The 15,052-nt window shown below is 33.5% G+C and overlaps 2 protein-coding genes across 4 annotated transcripts; both read left to right on the top strand.

The window, feature by feature from the left end:
• The first annotated feature begins 944 nt into the window (after positions 1–944).
• Positions 945–5,373, top strand: LOC111892536 (inactive protein kinase SELMODRAFT_444075). The gene is made up of 9 exons (XM_023888588.3): positions 945–1,938; positions 2,175–2,329; positions 2,600–2,694; positions 3,014–3,954; positions 4,164–4,324; positions 4,414–4,490; positions 4,614–4,761; positions 4,904–5,053; positions 5,139–5,373. Exons 1-9 carry the CDS (start codon positions 1,761–1,763, stop codon positions 5,172–5,174), a joined length of 1,941 nt encoding a protein of 646 aa, XP_023744356.1. The 5' UTR covers positions 945–1,760; the 3' UTR covers positions 5,175–5,373.
• Positions 5,374–11,673: 6,300 nt separating this feature from the next.
• LOC111892632 (probable acyl-[acyl-carrier-protein]--UDP-N-acetylglucosamine O-acyltransferase, mitochondrial) lies at positions 11,674–14,442 on the top strand. Of its 3 annotated transcripts, none has more exons than XM_023888687.3 (10): positions 11,674–11,828; positions 11,905–12,002; positions 12,508–12,632; positions 12,734–12,842; positions 12,907–12,999; positions 13,082–13,198; positions 13,279–13,362; positions 13,515–13,619; positions 13,882–13,968; positions 14,055–14,442. In XM_023888687.3, exons 1-10 carry the CDS (start codon positions 11,741–11,743, stop codon positions 14,172–14,174), a joined length of 1,026 nt encoding a protein of 341 aa, XP_023744455.1. In that variant the 5' UTR covers positions 11,674–11,740; the 3' UTR covers positions 14,175–14,442. The 3 variants fall into 3 exon arrangements, with proteins under 3 accessions (XP_023744455.1, XP_023744456.1, XP_023744457.1); XM_023888688.3 differs by having other exon boundaries at positions 11,786–11,828; positions 12,501–12,632; XM_023888689.3 differs by having other exon boundaries at positions 11,807–11,828; positions 11,905–11,997.
• The last annotated feature ends 610 nt before the right edge of the window (positions 14,443–15,052 follow it).

Genomic DNA, 15,052 nt, shown 5'->3' with positions numbered 1-15,052 from the left:
ATTGTAACTTTAGTGAGAAATTAGAATCAACAAAATACCTAAGTTGTATTGTAATCAAAAGGAATGAAATAGAATGATAATTTGTTTGTTTATTTAAATTGATTTTTAGGGTTGGTCTCAATTACCATCATCACATAGGATATTCTTAACATTTCATTGTCAAACTATAGTTTGACACATGCACATACCAAAGATTATAGATGACTTTTGGGTAAAAGATAGAAAAGACATTTTCAAAGGCCATAGTTTTTGTAGTAATCTTGAACTATATTTTGATTACTAATTGATGTTGCCTTGCTTATTTACATATTTGATGCTTAACATGTTTTTGACTATATGACCGTAAGATTTTTTGCATTTTAAAACTCCAAAATTGTTTTAATTGAAATCAAATCAAATATGATAATATTTAACCTAGTGGTCTAGATTAGATTTTTTCGAGTTATCAAAATCTTTTGGATGTCAAAAGATTCTGTCTATATCACATCAAATTCAAAATTAAAATGCCTCATTTGATATTTTTATATTGGATGACTTGTTTAAATCATTTATTAAATTTGGGTAGGCTCCCTACATCATTCTTTTTTATTATCAACAAATTCACACCTTCATTTATTTACTTTAAAATCATATATACATGGAGTAAAATATACATACCAAACTCTCTCTCAATTAATTTCATGGGGCCAAACATTGCTCCTGATTTAGAGCAATGTTTAAAATCATTTATTATCTTAAACAACTTATGGGGCACCCCTGCGAGTATCCAAGATTCAAAGCAACCTCCTGCATCTTGTTCTAGAGAACGAGGTTCATTAAATGTGTCTTAAACACTTTAGAATAAACTATAGTAATCAATAGAGAGTTCTAACTTCTAAATTCCAATTATATCCATCATTGACTCAATAATTTTGATATTATTCAGAGACGTGGGACACCCTTGTCATTACTTTAAGCATCATGCGCCTTCGAGGTTTTGTTTTTTTTTGCTAGCTTCACTTCCATTTTCCGATCCCTTCTTTTTCCGTTTGGCTGTTCTTTTTTGTTTTTCTTTACACAGAAAATTAACCTTATTGTCCAAATAGTGTGATCCGATTGCCTTTGCAGGCTTTCTACACCCTACTTTGTTTTCTTTCTCTTTCCATCATGCATTTTTTGTGAAATCCTGACCAAAAGTACTCTGCCTTTTTGGGCTCTGATATGCAAAAAAGAAAAAGTTTCACATTTTCTTGTTTGTTAAAACATAAAACTTGAAACTGTGTTGTTGGGTGTTTGGTGATTTGAAGATTTCGGCAATTGGGGTTCTTTCTTTTTTAGTAATTTATTCACTTTCCATCATGCATTTATAGTGAAATCTCGACCAAAAGTACTCTCAAGAGACCTTTTGGGCACTGAATTTCGAAAAGGTTACCACATTTTTCTTGTTTTAGAACACAAGAATATGGAATCTGCTGGTGGGTGTTCGATGATTTGAAATTAGTTGAGTTTCTTCGATATTCGATCCTGCATTTTGTAAAATCTTGACCCAAAGTACTCTAAAGATACCTTTTCGGCTCCGATTTGGGTAAAAGAATCGCCGCATTTTCTTGTTTCAGCACACAACAAAGCGAAAATTGTTGGTGGGTGTTCAATGATTTGAACAAATAAGGAAATCGGGAATTTAGGGTTCTTCTTTTTAGCAATTCTTGCTGTTTTTAGGCACTCACAGTGAAAATCTTAGCTAGTTTTGGATCCATTCCTTGTTTTCTTGAAGAAAAAAAATGATGAAGAGACAAAAGAGTGGAACAGTTAGAGATCAAACAGGAGAAAGAGTTGTGCTTATTGCTGTGAAAGCATCAAGAGAGATTCCAAAAAGTGCTTTTATTTGGGCTTTAACACATGTCGTTCAACCTGGGGATTGTGCTAAGTTGCTTGTGGTCATCCCTGCTCACACTTCAAGTAATCCGTTAAACCCTATTTTTATGCTCCATCTGTTTTTGCTTCAATCTAGGGCTCATAACTTCTCTCTGATCTTTCAAAATTGTCAGTTTGACTTTTTAGGGTTTTAAATTAGGCTTCATTAGTTCTCTATGTTCTTGCGAAAATATCAGTTTGACTTTTGATTTGATTTCCAGACCAAAATAACAAATCGATGGAGTTTTTTCTTGATCATGAACTGGGTTTCGTTCTTTCAGGTCACAAATTATGGAATTTCTCAAAATTCAACAGTGATTGCACCACTGGGCAATGGAAACATCTTTCCGGCGATGTTAGGGATCAGAAGGATGACATCACGGAATCGTGCTCTCAAATGATGTTTCAACTCCATAATATCTACGATTCAGATAAGGTCAGTCTTGTCTTGTTATTCTGTGTTTTCTTGCTCTTCTCAAAATCGTGTTAAATACAAGTTGTAGCAATGTACTTTCATTGTTTATTATCATTATTATTTTTATATTTTGAAAAACTACCAATCGTAGAATGTGATTCAAATACGAAATATTTCTCATGCGTGGTTTTTTTTTTGACACATAATCTTTCCACTAAATTTATCAAACAGACAAAATGCTATTAACTATCATTACCAACTTTTAAATTTTTTTTTGATGGTTCTTAATAGATAAAGATGAAGATCAAAGTCATATCTGGCACCCCATGTGGAGTTGTAGCTGCTGAAGCAAAGAAAACCCGAACACAATGGGTGGTTTTGGATAAGTAAGCAACATACTAAATTATAAAAAAGACCTCAAAAAAGTTAAATGCAAGATATAGAAAAAAAACTTTCATCGACTTGTTTCATCACATCTACTCAATTATAGCAATGTCATCAAAATACAAAGCAATTTTCTCTGCTGTAATTGGGTAGATTCTCAAAATATAATGTTTTAATTAGAAAAAAAAATAGAAAGTACGAATATGCAAATTTTTGTCCCACCCAAAAAGGTAGAACGGAGATTCGACCATGATCTTTGGACTCTTGTATGTGTAAAAGACGTAAATGCCCTCCTACTTTTTTGATGATTTTTGTCAACAGGAATCTGAAGAAAGAGGCGAAAGCATGCATCGAGGAGCTAGAATGCAACGTGGTTGTGATGAAAAAGGCGCGTCCAAAAGTACTTCGCTTGAATTTAGTCGGATCGCCAACAAAAGACCCTGAAGTTTTAACAACTTGTCAAGAACCACCCCCGGATTCTTCCAAAGAAGATGAAAGTACTTGGAACACAACTAAAGTCCCAAACGTAACCCCAGTAAGCAGTCCCGAACATCTATCATTCACCACAACCGAACACGGAACTCCCTCGTTATCAAGCTCCGACCTTGGATTCTCCCCGTTTCTCATTTCCGATCACGATTGGGACACGAAAAAAGACGGAATTCACGATTCCGATTCCGATTCCGACTCCGAGAACCCGAGTTCCTCCCCGTCCACAAGCTTATGTTCATCGGATGAATTCTCAATTGAGAAAAGTTTCAAACATTTAAACGTGAAACCTTTGATAAATCCAATCACAAATGCACTCCGTTTGAAATTCTTTGAAATCGATAACCGACCCGAAAAGGCAACCAAGAATGTGAAGAACATGATCCCGTTAACGAGACACGTGTCTCCAAAATCACCTCCACTTTGTTCGATTTGTCAGCATAAAGCTCCCGTTTTTGGAAAACCTCCAAAATGGTTTGGATTTGGGGAGCTTGAAGAGGCTACAGATGGATTTTCAGGGGCTAATTTTTTAGCGGAAGGTGGGTTTGGATCGGTGCACCGGGGGATTCTTAAAGATGGCCGAATGGTTGCAGTTAAACAACATAAGATTGCTAGTTCTCAAGGTGATAATGAGTTTTTCTCAGAAGTTGAGGTTTTAAGCTGTGCACAACATCGGAATGTTGTGATGTTAATTGGGTATTGTGTGGAAGATGGAAGACGGTTACTTGTTTATGAATATATTTGCTACGGGTCTTTGGATTCTCATCTTTACGGTACAAATCTAGCACGTTTTTCGTAAATTAAAGTAAGACAGGACAAAACAGGACAGGACAGACCGAAACTGAAACCGATGTCGCTGGGTAAAAAAAAAATTGTACACCCAAAAAAGGTGTCTGGTCTGTGGAAAAGACGTAAATGCCCTCAAAATCCCGATAATGTCATGTCCTTGGTAACAAAATGAGATTGATGTCAATTTTTGCAGGGCACAATCACGGGCTGTTGGAATGGTCTGCCCGACAAAAGATTGCTGTTGGGGCTGCCCGAGGGTTAAGATACCTTCATGAAGAATGTCGGGTCGGGTGTATTGTTCATCGTGACATGCGTCCAAACAATATTCTCCTAACTCATGATTTTGAAGCTTTGGTATGTATCAATGTTCCAGAAAAAAATAAAAAATACATACAGTTTGACTTTTGAAGTCAACACTTAACGAGATTTGCGTTTGAATTTAGGTTGGAGATTTTGGACTTGCGAGGTGGCAACCGGATGGAGAAACGGGAGTGGAAACAAGAGTAATTGGAACGTTCGGGTATATAAAATTTAAAGAACGAGTTAATAGAGAAATTCAAATTTTGTCCTTGTTTATTTTTCTCACATGTTTTTAAACATTATCGATCCAAACATTTATTAACATGTTTTTTTGTTTTTCAAGGTACTTGGCTCCGGAATACGCTCAGAGTGGTGAAATTACCGAAAAGGCCGATGTGTATTCATTCGGGGTGGTGTTGGTTGAGCTCATTACCGGACGAAAAGCTGTCGATATAAACCGACCAAAAGGTCAACAATATCTTACTGAATGGGTACGAGTTTTGGAACCCTTTAGGCATGTTTTGTTCGTGGATTCCGACGGAATTCGAGATTCCATTCCATAGCATGTTTACTTTCCATTCCGGACGAAAATCCGTTGATATGAACTGACTTTTCTTTTTTACAATTTTACAGGCACGGCCATTGCTTGAGGAGGTGGCTATTAGTGAATTGATAGATCCGCGGCTTAAAGACGGATATTTGGAGGCAGAGGTTCGATGCATGGCACATTGTGCCTCGTTGTGTATCAGGCGGGACCCACATTCGAGACCTCGGATGTCTCAGGTTCTAATCTAGAACCCTGGTCTAACTTCACTAGCTGTAAGATGATTTTGTACTGATTTTGATTTTTTTTTTGGGGGGGAAACAGGTGCTTTGGATGTTGGAAAACGACGATATCAAGTGATAGATATGTATGGCTGGAGCAATAGTTACAGTACAAATGGTCCATAGATGGTTGAAAAATAGACATTCTATGCATTTATTGGAATACTTGTACATATATATATACGTATTATTTTTATTTCTTTTATTTTTATAAATTCTTTTACTTTTTGGTGGAAATTGCATAAATAAAATTATACGAGTACTTATTTTTTGTATTATGATTAATAATATTTGACAATTTACCTTTGAAGTGGTAGGTTTGAGTTGTTAAAAGGGTTGAAAAACGCGGTTTGAGTTGTTAACTGGTTGAAAAACGCTCATAATGTATTTCTATAAATGTAATATTTTCGAATCGTTTTATTATATAAAGTTGTTATCGTGATTATTTTGAATCTGTAATCATTCGAAAAGATAATTAAAAGAATGATGTTAATTCAACCGATCTACCTACCCAAATAGTTATTTACTGTTTTAATGTGCTCATTTTGTTTAACCGGCTTAAATTGGGTTGTTTGACAATGTGGTTTTAAGAATTTTGAGTTTTATAAAAAAATTTAACCAAATTTTATTTTTACGTTTAATTAAACAAAAAACTCGAATAAAAAAACTAATTCAAATAGAATTAAAAAACTTTTTTACCCTTTAAAAGTTATAGTTTACAGCTTTTGGTTTTATAGCTAGCAATTTCGAGCTAATATTATGGATTAGTTTTACTAGGGGCGGAGGGTCTGATGCAAAAATACAAATTAGGTGGTGCTGAGGTTGAAGTAGGTGTCGATGATTTTAGTGTTATCAACATATTTTGATGTAATTATTATTAATAATGAGATTCACCGAACACTATTTACTAACCAAGCTTAGAGGTGCGAGGTGTACACTTGGTGTGATAAATGTGAACTCGGAAATACAGGGTCTGGGGGCAACACCCCTGTGAGTACAGGGTTCCAAGGAGTTGCAACTCATTGGCGGGGTCTAGAGGCAGCGCCTCCTCGAAACCTAAACGAATTTTGTATCAAGTGAAACTTGAGCCATGCTTTTTCCCGCCAAAAACCCACTGATGACATCATGATGATGTAGGTATCGATTGTGTCCAATGACTACCATGTTTTGGTGCCAATTTTGGTTTAACCGATTCTAACCGTATTTCCTTCTAGTATAAGAATGTTTTTTGGTTCTGGAAAACGGGTTGGAACCTACATACACAAAAATCATATATTGATTTTTTTTTCTCTCTCTCAAGAACACAAAACATCAATGTATATTATGTGTTGCAGATTTAGAAGTGGCCTGACTTTTAAATTGAAGTTCTTTGAATTATCCCAAATCTGATTTCGTGATACCCTAGGCTATATGGTTGAAATCATAGATTTTGGAAAGTGATTGCAATAATCATTCAAAAATTTCAAGTATATTGATATTCTTATGACCCCAGAATTCTAATAGTAAGTGTTAATGGTACAAGAAAAATAGGTAAAAAAAATCGAAATTTTTTCCACTGAACAAACATGATAGATGTTGTCGATAACGTTATGGACACCTATACAAAATCACCATAAGATTGGTACACCATAAGATTTACCAAAAACATTAAAAAAACTAATTTTTGGGTTCTAAGGAAACTGGACCCAAAGGATTAATCATGATTTTATTAATTAAAAAAAATGTTATTGTTTTTTTTTTGACGAAATTATAGAAATGGTCTTTTTGGTTTGGCGATTCCTTTGGATAAGGTCTAATAAAAGTTTATTAACAAAAAAAGTACCTATATGATGGTTTAGTTATGATTTTGAATTTATCTCGTTAAGTTTAACAACTTGACTAATAACTTTTTGAAAATGACATTTTGTAGTTGCATCCTTTTACCAAACTAGAAGGAACATTTATGCATATTTTCTTTTTCATTTAATTGAATTATTATATATTAATTATTTTAATTTTTTATTTTTTATTTTTTTATCTTAATGTATTATTTCTTTATTGGATTAGTATATATTAATAAATATTATTTTTAATATATTATATTTATATATTAATAAGTATTATTTTATTGGATTTTTAATTCTTTTTTTTTAATTTGTATATTGGATTATTTCTTTTTTGTTGGATTATTATATATTAATAAATATTAATTTTAATATATACTATTTATATATTAATAAATATTCTTTTATTATATTAAAATTTTTTATTTAACTTTTTAGTTTTTTAATTTACTATTAATTGTTTTCTTTATTATTTTCAAAAAATATCCCAAAAAATATCACCCACCCCACATCTCCTGATTTATTTTAAATATTTGGAAGATAACATATTTTAGACACCACCACCACCATCACTGTCGAACCATCCCCAATCCCATGTTACTACATATATATCTTAAATTTTCAGTAATTATTCATATAGTTAGATCAACATGTGTGTTTTAGTTTTTATGTGTTCATACGTATCTAATTTTGTTTTATATTTTAATAAAATTTTGATTTTGACATATATAATTTCCCTAAAAATATTTCTACATGAATTACAAAATCATAGTACTCCCTGAGTATTCCCAAGTACTCGATATTGTTTGGATCATACTACCTAGTGGTCTGAATGGTGGTAATTGTAGCGGAATATGGTCGGCTCGATGGCGAATATGGAGGATTCATACGAATTGTGAAGAGGTTGTCGCAGGTGGTTACCAATGATGTTGGGTAGTCTCCTACGTAGAGCGTAGGAGGGAAGTTGGCCACAAGACTTAAATCATATACGTAGGGCGTAGGAGCCCAAAACCAAAACCCTAATTCTTGGGGTTGTGAGCCTTATTTAAAGGATTTAACCTCTTGAGGCCCTCTTCATGCTCAACCTTCATCCCCTTAAGTAGCCACCTCGAAACCATAGCCATTTTGTATGAGTTTTGGTGATATTAGAGTGTTTTGTGTGTAGTCTGGAAGAAAGAAGTCCATTGGGAAGCTCTAAGCTTTGTGGATCTGGATCTTGCATCACATTATCATCCTCCAGAAGGTATAAAGTTCTTACCTTGATGATGTTTCATGTTAGATCTAGTTACTCTTGAGATTTTTATGCTTTTGTCCCCGTAACCTTGGACTTTGTGAGTATAAGCTACTCCAGGCTGTATAAATATCATTTCTAATCGTTTTTTGGATTGCTAAGTCATAAAAATGAGATTTTGGTCACTCACATCCATCTATGCATGAGCTTTTGAGAAATAGAAGGTTTTTTTGGACCTAGGGTTTGGATTAGCGCCCTTTGTATGCATGCATATGGATAAAGTCAGGGACTTTATCCATTAAGACGTCCATCTTGGTTAGATCTTAGAGTTTGAGAAGCTAATCTTATGTATTAAGAACTTAATGGAAAATTGGACACCAACGTGCTACGCAAGGTGTAGCTCTTTTCTACCCCGTTGCGCCACCTTGAGCTCTACACAACGCGTTGAGTTGCATGTTATGTAGGGCTTAGATTGGTTGGAGTTGACCATTGACTTTTTGACCGTAAACCATTGACTTTGGCAATGTTTAACTTTAGGCCAATTTAAGTATTTTGAGTTGTAGATTGAGACTCGATCCTTGTTTGTTGTATAGGTAACATGTATAGATGGCATCGAATCAATAATCATCACTGCTACCTTCTAGACTGCAAGGTGAGTTTTCCTTACTGTACACATGGGTCGAAGGCACCAATGTCGACCGACTAGATTGTGTTATGTATCCTTGTGTATGAGATGTTGATATGTTGTAGTGGTATATTATATATATATATATATATATATATATATATATATATATATATTTGTATGTAATGATATATGAGTAGTGGTATGCTAGTTTGAGTACCAATAGGTTGGTTATCATCTAGTAGAGTGCCCTAAGGGATGTATGTAGTCACGTAGGATAACCTGAAAACTCTTGATCTAAGATTTCTTGCATGTTACTTGTTTAGTTGTGGCTTTAAAGTAGGATCATCCATTTGAGTGTCTATCTCACATTTGGCTACATATAGTTATGCATTCTTTGGATATTTTTCGGTAGTGGCGTATTGTGCTGGGAGGGGCCTAGTAGGCGGTAGTGAACTGTTCGACAGGTAGATTCATGTAGATAGTTGCCCATGCTTATGTGTTTAGTTGACTGCTTGTTTGATTATATATGTCAACATATCGTGGTAAGTTAGGTTGAGGTGGTTATGCTTTGTGATGTAGGTCAAGATACCAGGTGTGGGCCGGCTCTACGCCGTGGGCGCAGAGGTTCTGGGGAGCAATTGGGTTGAGGCGGTATGCCAACATACTCGAGGGCAATCTAGTCTTTGTGGCTATGGGCCCAAGGGCAATCTAGTTTTTGTGACTGTGGGCCCGATGTGCATGCATTGTACATGTATTGTGGTGTGTGTTATTTTGGGGAACTCACTAAATTTCATGCTTACCCAGTTGCTTATGTTTTTCATATACCATTGGTGATCATAAGAAGACGGAGATGTGACTGTACACATTCATCAGTAGGAATGAAGATTTCGCATTTACTATATTACTCTATTTTTGAAACAATGTACTTTGGAACAAATAGTTTTCTTAAATGGGATTCTATATATGTGAAGTTTTACCTTAATTAAAAACGAAATTTTTGATGTAAAATTGGACATTATAGAGGTCAATGATTCAAGTCCCGTTGTGGACATATGTGCAATTAACTATTAATTTGGGAGTATATTAGATTTGCCAGTTAAAAAAATAAAAATAAAATAAAACAACAACTTCGAAAACTAATATAAAACTTAGGTTGGATCGGATTAATCAAATTGGGCTCAAAGAGTTAGGTGTTGTTTGTTTTTTCTGAGACAAAATGTCTGCAGTCTGCGGACCACATCTGTAGACCTCTGCAATAGAAGAGGTGGACCAAACGTCTGCAGTCTGAAAAAAGAAGACTGTTTGTTTTTTTAACATCTGCGGGCTACTAAAATAAACTGAAATCTAAATAAATTAATTTTTTAAAACTTCAAAGTGATTTTTTAATATTTTTATGATTTGTTATAAATAATTAACGAATCTAGATCAACTTTTATATATTATTGTATAAAAAATAAAAATAAAATTGGTATAAAGTAACATATATATTTGATAAAAACCAACAACTTTGGTTGCAAAGTTATAACTAAACATTATAATTAGTGACCAAAAAATTTGATACATAAATGGATGAAAATAAACTTCGGTTTTTTTTCAATTAAATCCATTAAAAACGTACCATAAAATTTTCTCGAGAAATTGACAATACTTTATTAAATAATGTTTTAAAATTTGGCAAAAAAATATAAGAATATAATCATATATTATGATTTTTTTTTCATATTTATATAAACAACTTCAACGACTATTATTGTAATAAATCTTTATTTATAAATTTGTCAAAAATATCATGTTTGTATCGTCGAACGTTTTTTTTTAAGTTTTGTATTTTTTTTCAAATTGTTTATCATTAATAAAGTTACAAAAATTATAAATTAAAAAAGACTTAAAAAAATAAAGATATATATGTTTTTTTAAGCTAGACGATGTCTGAAGATGTTAGAAGACTCTGATCCACATCTGCGCCAAGAAGAGGGCATGCAGACATTTTTAGGTCTGCAGTCTTCAAAAAAACAAATAGTCTGCAAAGACTAATGTCCGCACGTGGTATGCACGGCGCAGATAGAAGAGGTCACACAGATCTATAGACAAAAAACAAACACTACATTACATGTATGACTTTATTTATTTATAAAAAAGTATGTTATCGTTTTTTTTCTCTCTCCACAACAATCGTCGGAAACGTTTAAAAATGAAAATCCATAACAATTGTTGAAAACGTTTAAAATGAAAAAAGAGACTTTACGAACAAGATTGAATTTACAACCAGCCCTTGTGATTATTACTTTATTAGCGGTACTATTTATTTATTTTAGACAAAATTATATAAATGGTCATCATAGTTTATTAAATGTCATAAGTTTAGTCACTACTAATATTTTTTGAGGAACACATTTTTTTATAGGTTTTTAAACTTCTATAGTTTGTGCATGAGCCACATGAAATAACTTCTTCTTCGTTTTTATTTCTTTAATTTCTTTTTAATTAAATATAGTTAAAAAAAATAAAAGAAAATAAAAACAACACTACCCTTATCTCTACCGTACCCCTCACCCCACTCCTCTCTTCCAATTAGCCTTCACTTCACTGCCACCAACACCACTAGAATCCATCATCACCACCATTACTAATCCCAATTTTATTTTATTTATTATTATTTTTTTGTAAACCAAACTAGGACTTATGATAAACCACAAGGACCCTCTACATAATATTGTGTTTATTTAAAGAAAACCAACAAATTTGTGCTAAATTTGACATATATTTGTAATAAGTTAAAAGGTCAAATTTCAAAAGAATCAATAATAAAAGAGAACTTTTGGTTCTAAATATGATATAAGGGGTTAAAAACTTTTTGCCAAAACATATAGGGGGTAAAGTGGGTTGCCAAGACACACAGGGGGTAAAGTGGTAACTTATCTTACAGATATAAATTGCCCGCAAACGTGGGTCAATTTCGAGAAATGGCAACTTCACCCCTCATAGCCCGGCGGCAGGTCGCCGTTGGTCTACTGCGGGCACTTTCTCTTCGACGCCTCTCGACTCTCAACTGTAACTCACTTTCCGTGTCCTGCTTCCTTATCTCCCTGTGTGTATATACGAATTAACTTTTGTTATTTATGTACAGATGCCTCGGACTTTAGTAAAGACGATAATGCTGATGGAATAAGCCCTAGCTTCATACATCCTTCATCTGTCGTTCATCCTAATGCGATGATAGGTCAGGTATATTGAGATTTTTACACTGAAATGTAGTATTCCTTGTATGCTTGCAAATGGCAGTTTAGAGGACTGTCGCCACCATTTTTTATTATATTGATAATCTGGAGAGTGTCAAATAGAAACTGCATTAATGTAAATCATGTATAAAATTGTATTATCTAGATGTAACTATGTTAAAGGTAGTATCAATGAAGTGATAAATGATCAGGTATTTCTCCAACATAAAACTTTGGGAAAGTTGAACCAAATGATTCAATCTAAAAGCTGTTCCCTTACATATAAATAAACCAAATCTCATCCCTTTCTGTGAAATAGGAATATTTGAAAATGCTGAAAGGCTATACAATTGTGAGTCAGTGAGTGTATTTGTTCTTAATGCAAACACTTATTAAACATTAATGATAATTATAGGCCAGAGGGACTACAATCAGGAATGATATCATAATTTATAAAGTGGTTAGATTGTCCTGCAACTTATATATAATGATAAAACTATATTAGCTTGCAGGGTGTTTCAATTGGCCCCTTTTGCAGTGTGGGCTCTTCAGCAACATTAGGAAATAATTGCATCCTACATCCTGGAAGTCATGTTTTTGGAAACACAGAATTGGGAGATAAATGCATCTTGATGAGGTTAGTTCATAATTTCATAATTCATGTCATGTAGTCACACTTCCATTGTTATACATTGTTCTTCTATCCTTGATCCTTATTTATATGCCATCATCAAGCAGTGGGGCAGTTGTTGGAGATGACATTCCTGGCAAAACAATCATAGGCTGCAATAATCTCATTGGTCATCATGCTGTTGTTGGCCTCAAATGCCAAGACATGAAATATAAGGTAATTGAATTGTATGCACTTAACCCTAAACCTTAATTTATTGATACTTCGCTTTTGTTATCAGTCAGGTAATGAATGCTTTCTTCAAGTTGGTGATAATAATGAGATAAGAGAACATGTTTCCATCCATCGATCTTCAAAACCTTGTGATACAACAGTATGTGATTGTGAATATCTTCTCCCCTTTCAGTATTTATAAACTTAAATGTGTTCTTGAAGTAAAAAAGTTGCATAATCAGGTTATTGGTGATAACAATCTTATCATGGGAGCTTGTCATATAGCCCATGATTGCAAAGTGGGTAGCAACAACATCTTTGCAAACAATACACTTTTGGCTGGGCATGTTTTGGTGGAGGTTATTTCTTTTCTTGTTGAGGTCAATTTGGGTATTTTGTTGTGAAAACTAAAAATCTGATTTTACAAGTCCAAATGTAGGACCATGCACACACAGCTGGAGCCATTGTTGTTCATCAGTTTTGCCATATAGGTTCCTTCTGTTTCATTGGTGGAGGTTCAGTGGTAAGATTCTAGTGCTAAATGCAAGAAATGGCAACATACTTTCATTTATGTGTTTATTATATCATTCTACTTTCATTTCTTTCTATTACAACAAAAATTTTATCTATAAAAGTACGATGCTATTTTTTAATCAAAGTTCATATGTACATAAGGTTTCACAAGATGTCCCCAAGTATACAATGGTGGCTGGAGACAGAGCAGAGCTGCGTGGTTTGAATCTAGAAGGTCTTCGACGAGGTGGCTTCTCAGTTACTGAGGTTAGAATTTAGAAAAGATATTTTTTAATTCTTTACTTAATGAAATTAGAAAATTTATTAATTATAATATGTAATGTTACATATGAGAGTTAAAACCATACAGTAAAATTCATTTCATTCCAACAGGTCAACTAAACATGATCATGAAATGTAATCACTGATTCCGTTAACTTTGCTTGTTTCATTACCCAATTCCATTCCTTTGTTATTCCATTCCATTCCATCCAAACAGACAGTGATTTGTTTTCTTTGATAAGGATAGATCAGGAGCCTGAGAGCAGCTTACAGGAAGATATTCATGCCTACTAATGCAAACATCGGAGGCATTGAAGCCCGTCTTGCTGAAGTGGTAATACAATTTTTTTTTTCTTTTCATTTATTATTAAATTCTTTGTTAAGTTAAACATGACTTAAAGAAAATAAAAAATAATGTAGGAATGCGACGAGGAGTTGTCACTTATTCCAGCTGTGGTTTCCCTGGTGAAATCCATACGCGATTCTCTTGGTGAAAATCGGCGTGGAATTTGCAAATTCAGATCTTGGAGTTTTTCCTGAGTGCGTATGTATATGTATATGTATCTGTATCTCTATATCTATCTCTATCATCTTGTGGTGAATTTTCTTTATTTGTATATATGTAATGAATTGATGTCATTTTTCTCTTGGAGACAAAACATAAGTTGATCTCTACAAAGATACAAATGAGAGAACATAAGGGTGTGTTTGTTCGTGGATTTTGATGGAATTGGAATTCAAGATTCCATTCCATGGTCGTGTTTGGTTGCCAATTGGACGAAATTTAATTCTCTAGGAATCTTTTAAATTCCATGTTTGATGGATTTCACCATTCGTAACTTAGGGTGGAAGGAATTCAATTCCATTCCATTCTTCTTTTATTAAAAAACCAAAATACTCTCATTATATATACTAGAATAAAAAAATTATGTTTTTTTTTCTTGCCAAACAAACACTCGTGTATTGTAATTGGAATGAAGGAATAGAATCAGAACGGTATGAATGAACAATGTTTTGGAATGAGCGAGGTAATGGAACAGATCATTACATTCCATTATCATTTTAGGTTAGACTCCATGGAAAAGAACAAGTCATTTGAAAATGTTTGTTATGTATGCATATTCCATTTCATTTAAAATGTATGCTATATGTATTTCAAAATAGTTAAAAAGGAGTTTTTATCATCTAAAAAACACTTTTCACGAAGCTTTTAAGAGCATCTATGAGGTTTTTAGTTTTTACTTTTTAAGAAAAAAACTTTGTTCAGCAGTAGGAGCCTTTTGATTTTATTTTAAACAAAAAACTTTTAATTTAAAGCATGTGTTTGACAAAACTATATGGAAGTTGATAGCCAGAAGGTGTAGCTTTTATTTGTGAAGAAATGTTCGGCACATGTAGTTAACTTTTAAATATGTAAA

This window comes from Lactuca sativa, chromosome 5, assembly GCF_002870075.4.
Source record: "Lactuca sativa cultivar Salinas chromosome 5, Lsat_Salinas_v11, whole genome shotgun sequence".
NCBI classification, from domain to species: domain Eukaryota; kingdom Viridiplantae; phylum Streptophyta; class Magnoliopsida; order Asterales; family Asteraceae; genus Lactuca; species Lactuca sativa.
The sequence above is the reverse complement of the archived record's forward strand: the minus strand, read 5'-3'. Positions and strand labels throughout refer to the sequence as shown.

Bases quoted from the DNA above. Each gene is read 5' to 3' on its own strand.
- LOC111892536 (XM_023888588.3), top strand. From the start codon at position 1,761: ATGATGAAGAGACAAAAGAGTGGAACAGTTAGAGATCAAACAGGAGAA. The intron at 1,939-2,174 runs GTAATCCGTTAA...TCGTTCTTTCAG, and splicing joins CATCCCTGCTCACACTTCAA to GTCACAAATTATGGAATTTC. The intron at 2,695-3,013 runs GTAAGCAACATA...TTTTGTCAACAG, and splicing joins CAATGGGTGGTTTTGGATAA to GAATCTGAAGAAAGAGGCGA.
- LOC111892632 (XM_023888687.3), top strand. From the start codon at position 11,741: ATGGCAACTTCACCCCTCATAGCCCGGCGGCAGGTCGCCGTTGGTCTA. The intron at 12,003-12,507 runs GTATATTGAGAT...ATTAGCTTGCAG, and splicing joins CTAATGCGATGATAGGTCAG to GGTGTTTCAATTGGCCCCTT. The intron at 13,620-13,881 runs GTTAGAATTTAG...TGATAAGGATAG, and splicing joins GTGGCTTCTCAGTTACTGAG to ATCAGGAGCCTGAGAGCAGC.